The sequence below is a fragment of the Phaenicophaeus curvirostris genome, chromosome 1 (assembly GCF_032191515.1).
Source record: "Phaenicophaeus curvirostris isolate KB17595 chromosome 1, BPBGC_Pcur_1.0, whole genome shotgun sequence".
NCBI classification, from domain to species: domain Eukaryota; kingdom Metazoa; phylum Chordata; class Aves; order Cuculiformes; family Cuculidae; genus Phaenicophaeus; species Phaenicophaeus curvirostris.
In genome coordinates this window covers 115,023,433-115,029,432 of record NC_091392.1, presented here as the reverse complement: position 1 = coordinate 115,029,432, position 6,000 = coordinate 115,023,433, and the positions used below count along the sequence as shown (strand labels likewise).

The following is a 6,000-nucleotide window of genomic DNA, read 5'->3' as shown; positions in this document are numbered from 1 at the left end:
AGAAATCCCTAGTATCTTGGGTGAATAACGGAGTTGTGCAGCGTAGAGCACATCCCAGATTTCTTATTTTGGGAAAATTGTCCGTCACAGACAAAGATCAATTTTTCTGCAAGAACTTCTGGGCTGACTGTTTTCCCCTGTATGATATATATCTTTAATGTGAAATGGAAACAGAAATGTCTTTGAGCTTCAACTGTACTGGTTCTCAATGAGGTCTGAGTAGGAAAAATGTTTATCAGTCTATAAAAAGATAAGAGATTTCTATTGAAAATAAACTTTTAAAATGTAATCATATGACTTATTTCTTTGGTTATGCAGCTGCCTTAGGATCTGAGCTCCTGGTAAACACGTTGGCCTGTTAAAGGACATGATTCAGACTGTCCCAGATCCAGCAGCTCACATCAAGGTTAGTTTCCTGTTTATTGTGAGTCCTCAGATGTTTTGAGAGTGATACAATTAAAGAATATGTATACATACTGCAGGTTTTCTTGCATGTTTATAAATTGTGCTCCTGCACAACACTGGCCTTTTTATTCTTCGATATTTATATGCTATTGTCTGAGTCAATCCCGCAGTCTTTGTTGCTGGTACCTCTACTGATGTGCTCTGAATTATGTGGATATTTTGGGGATAACTTTTTCTAAGATTAAAAGCTTTGATTGTTCTTTAATATTTGGTATGTTGATAAAATAGGCCCACTTGAAAAATGCTTAATTGTCCCCAGTTCTGCTCAATGAAAACCAGTGGTAAACATTAGGCTTAGCTAGAGAAGGAAAATTAGCATAATGCAAAAAATCAAAGCCAAAGAAACATCCTGTTGAAAAAGACTCAGTGCATAGTTTTATGTAAGTCATAGGAGTGTAGACCTCGAACTGTGCTATTGCCTTAAAACCAACATTATTTTGCTAGGTTTCAAGAGCTGCTGTACTGTTTTTACTTTACTGTTACTAGTGCTACTATTGTTAATGTGTCTTATTCTTCTTCGCTGAAGGCTAAGAACCTGCTGGACTTAGCAGGTGTAGCTGATGGTGTGTTGTGAAGATCAAGACATCTAGGGGCATTGCACATAAACAGCAGCATCTGAGCTTCACAAACTGGCTGGTTTGGGGGATACACTAATTCATCATATAGAAGTTTTGTTTGGGAATGTTTTCCTGACTGCTTCTAGGTGAGAACAGTAATTTTCTTGCAGAAAATAAAAAGACACTCATACAGCATTATCTTAGGCAGGTAAAGCCTGCTGATCCTTATGCACAAATAATATGATGAACTTACATACCTATCATTCACATAGATTTTGCTGGTATAATAGGATTGCTGTAATAAAAGAAATAGATTTTAAGCAGGCTGCTAGTGAAAACTTTTTTTATTTTTTCTGACTGCCTTTCTGTCTGTGTGCCTGTCTTTCCTTGAAGTGTCATTTTCTACAACTTCTTTCATGGAGTTTCTTCTCAGTCGTCTGCTATATACCAGTTAGCAGCTCTCTAAGCTTCATTTTTCAAAGTATTTTTAAATGAATAAAAAAGAATATTATTTTAAAAAACTCACTTTTCCCGTTAAAAGGCAGTGAATGAAAGAAGCTCTCTATATAGCTCCCTACAGCGGTTTTGGGTTGTATTTAGATACTAGAATGACTGGCAGTAGTATGAGAGCTCGTCCCTGCCCTCTCTCCAAGTTTTCTAAAACCTAGCAGTTTCACTGTCTTCTGGTCCTCAGATGTTTTTATGAAGAGAACAGGAAAACACCCCCACCATAAGCTGTCTCTCCTCAACATGTCTCACCACTTCCATTTCAGCCAGTAAGTTTTCAAAAATTTTAAGGGGATTTAGTACTTCTTCATGCTGTTTAAATGCCTGTAGCACCAGAAGAAAGCATTAAGAAGAACTCAGTTTCACGCTTTCTGCCCAAACTGGTATCCGAAGCAGGTTTGTTTTTAACCATGGCAGTTAGCTTTGAGAGGGCAAGGCGAGGTATGCAAGCATCTTATTACAGCAAGTAAAAGAGAGCTGCATAAAAATCTCTGTAATTACGTGTTCAAAGGAACATGTAGGAGCCTATTTTCAGCAGAACAGCATGCAGAAGTTGCTGTTACATTGAAAAAGGGTGCGAGGAAGGCAATTACTTTAATACTGTGTTCGAATAGGAAAACTAGCCAACTAGACATCAAATCCTTCACATTTCTGTTTATGTCATTAGGGTCTGCTTTGGTCTTCGGAAAGCTGCCAGGGATGCTCTGTTCATTTAGACTTTAAAAGTGGGTGTAACTACATTCTTAAAAATAAGCCATAAAAAAGTATAGTATAGTGCATGGGACATGAGAAAGGATATTTGGTGGAAGGGCCTTTTATATGTCTCATTAGTGTGGTGAGATAGAAGAGACAAACTGGATTGATTACAGACGTCTTCGATATGATGTTTTCTAACTGTACTTTGTCAGGTAGGTCATATGCTATTGTTTCTTTTACTTTCTTGAGTTAGCAGTGGCAGCATCATTCATGCACATTTAGAGCTGTAACTTTGAATATAACTTTCTAGGAAGTGTCTGACTTATTAAGATTTGACTTAAGATTTAAGGATTTTGTATGACCATGTGCAGAAAATTAATGTGAAAGATAAATTGAGATGGCAATATGAATATTTGGAGACATCTTTTTTTGCAGAAATGGTGATTTCGTTTGCATGATTTGAGTTTTTGCATGTGCTATTTTAAAATCTGCCTTTCCTGCTACCAGGAGAGAATGTAACCAATCTTGCAGTTCCTGTGGTTCATTCCTGAATGAGAAATGGTAGGAGCAGGATTCCAGCACCCAGGCAGATCCTGTCCAATTTTGGGAATGTTTTGAAAGTCTTAATGTGTGTGTGTCCTCATTTTGTTTGGGCAGCTTCGTTCCATAGTTACTCAAGATTAAGCTTCACATTTTTCAGCTTGAATGAAGCATCCATAATTGCTGTGGAGAACCTGTGTTCCTGTTGCTTCCCAATGCCTACTTACACCTGAGCCACAACCTTGTATTTTGCCCAAAGATAAAATAAACAAACATTTGATGTGGACAAGAAAAATGATGTATACATTTGGATCTTTAGTTCCAGTTAAGTAAAATATGGGGAATTTTGACCCTACTCTTCAAACAGTTCCACCCATATTTAGTGCCTGTGAGAGGGCTGGAATAAGTAAGACTACTCACGCCAGTAAAGTTGAGCATGCACCCAGTTGTGTGTGGGATCAGCAGTGTAGCTTAATGAGGTTTGCTACTGCTAAAGGCTTAAAATAGTACCACTAGTTTGGATTAGTGGCAAATTGTTAAGAAAATAAGTGCTTATTTGATTTAATGCAAGACAAATGATTTCTTGGTATCCAGTATCCCTTATCAGAATGAAGAAATTAATTTTGGACAGTTATTTGGGCAGTTTCTGATAGCTGAAAAGGCCTGGGTACATCACACTTGTACTTATACCGAGGTTTGTGTATTCCCTCACTCTTCCAGCACAGGTTGTCTGTAACGAGTCTGCACATTAGAGAAGCATTTGTAGACAGGACTTTCTGCAACCAGCACTGTCCTCATCTCTCACACTGCCAGTGGCACTGAAAGGAGCTGTAACGTTAATTGGGAGTTATAAAAGTTTTTATGTTAAGTGTAACATTAAGAAATATTTTTGACAGGGGATCAAGGTCTTTCTGTCATAAGTAGAAGTTTTCAAACACAGCAAAGGTGGATCTATTATTCTACGTACCCTAAGGGTCACTTGTAGAAAACACACTAATTTTGCTATCCTTCCAAACTAGGTTTTGCGTGAATCTGCCAAATACAGTTTTCACCAGGAAGCTGACCCTTGCTTGTCAGTCTGAACTATTTTGCCTGAGCGAGTTTTTCATTTTGGAGGTGCATAAAAATCTAGTTGCTTTGACAGGTATTAAATAAAACAGCTTTAGAAGATTTATGTATCATCAAACTCAATAGATAGGTTAGAGATGTTTTCAAGAAGTCAGTATTTATGTTGTTGCTTTGTATGGGCAAGACTGTCTTTTCCACACATATTTTAATGTGATTATTTTTCTTGTTCTGTTATTCATTAAACTCCAGTTCTTACAACAGTAGTCACAGAAACAAACACTTTACAAATGCTACCTGAGTTTCGTGTGTTTCCATTTTAGTGATGTATGCTTTGTCAATGCTGACTGTTCCATAAAACTTCTTTTTAAAGTTAAGTTCTGCTTTCAGCAGCCTCATTTGCAAAGATCAAATGCTTATTTGTGTGCCATCACTGCTAGGTGATTTTGTGGACAGAATTGGAAAAAATGAGTTACGGATATTCCGTTGACCCTCCCCGTGAGAGGAAAAGTCCAATGTATGGCTTTTAGGTAATTTTATCAGGTATGGAGTCTACCCTGGGGTAAATGGATATAGTCTCCATTGAAACAAGGCTGATATATGTTGGTGGAATATTTGGTCTGTGTATTTTTATGTGGTCTGATTTTTCTGTTCCTTGGTGATGATTTTGAGATCTTGGATGACTGAAGAGACAGGTGAAAGGCAGTAGATGAACAGAGGTGCTTGTGGATTGCATAGCCACCTTTCGCCTGGTAGAGGTCGAGAAATGGAGACACTTTACAACCCAGATAGCTAACTAAAAAGGATATTTTCAACAAAAATTCTCAAATGGCATCAAACACTTAGAGCCAAATTCAGCTTGTCTGTGTGCGTACTTCATTCATTCTGTGGATGTGACCGAAGGTTGTTGCCTCTTAATCTATCAAATTGAGGCTACCAAATCTGAAAACTGTACCTATTACTACAATGAAGAAAAAGCTGGTTTCTCAGAAGGAATAAGAATTATTCCATAGCTGTTTCTGAAAATTACTCCTGAATTTAGCATTTATAGCCTGCGCTATCAATTAGGTGGCACAGGCACTTTTCCATGCACAGCATCTCGTATTATCATTGGAAGTACTACAAAACCTGATCCTAGACCTCCTTTGCTGGCCAAAGAATATGTTGGATTTCAAATTGTGGTAGTGTAGAGATGCTTCTGGATATACCTACTCTGTTGTATGTTTAAGTCTGATTTGTTTTTAACTGATATTATTCATTAAGGAGCATATTCTGAGTCTGATATAATCTGTTCTTTTTCCTGGAATTGTAGAATCTCTAAATAGGATCCAAGACTTTGTTATGCTGGGAGTTTTGTCTGCACAATACAGTCTGCCTGAATGGGCAAGGGAGAGGAGAGGCGAGGGACGATAGAATTGCTATTATCCTCTAGGATAAGGAAGATAAAACCAGGCTTTTCCTCCCACCTCTTTTTTAGGGCCTTGACTAAGCTGGGAGCATAGTTTTTTTTTGATTCTTTGCATTGCTAAAGCACTTCTTTCATAGCTTATAAAATGATATTTGCACAGTTCAGCTAAGAGTGAGAGCACGGAAATATGAGCCAAAGATACAAACAGCTTTGCCCAAAGTCACATGTGAAGTAAGCTAACGGCAGACACATTGCAGCATAGTTGAGTAGGCGATCCATATGTAGTGTCTAATCTTACTGTATCACAGTTTGTCACCACTGGAGTCAATTTGATAACATACTCTCATCCTTCCAGATAATACGGAATAACTGCTCCTGATAGTGTTTGGCTAATGAGCCAAATCTCCTACAGGAATGAATGAGTGATGACCGCATGGACACTGCCTGCAGTAGTCTCTAGATGGAAAACAGTACCTTTATCCCTAGTGCATAGAGGTGAACAAGCTACTGTGGGTTGTCTGGACTGTAAACTTGTTGCCTGACAGCTGCTCCAGGATAACTGCTGCATGCAGGCTCTCATTTTATGGGTTACAAATGTCCCTTGGTGACAGATGTGAAAAAGGATTGGTATCAACAATCCCCGAAGCTGCAATTGCTGAATAGTTATTCATCCCATCCCCTTTGCTTACCCCTCACTGTGTATTTCATTTGTTATTTGGGTAAAACTTTATAAGATCTGTATTTAAAAGCTAGATTCTCCTT

General features: G+C 38.1%; 1 protein-coding gene across 2 annotated transcripts in view; it reads left to right on the top strand.

The window, feature by feature from the left end:
• The first annotated feature begins 312 nt into the window (after window positions 1–312).
• The window catches only part of ERG (ETS transcription factor ERG), a 107,675-nt gene continuing 101,987 nt past the window's right edge, over window positions 313–6,000 (top strand). For both annotated transcript variants that reach the window (XM_069871826.1, XM_069871799.1), the window contains exon 1: window positions 313–406. In XM_069871826.1, coding sequence (XP_069727927.1) covers window positions 368–406 — 39 coding nt within the window. In that variant the 5' untranslated portion in view covers window positions 313–367. The remainder of the gene's footprint in view (window positions 407–6,000) is intronic.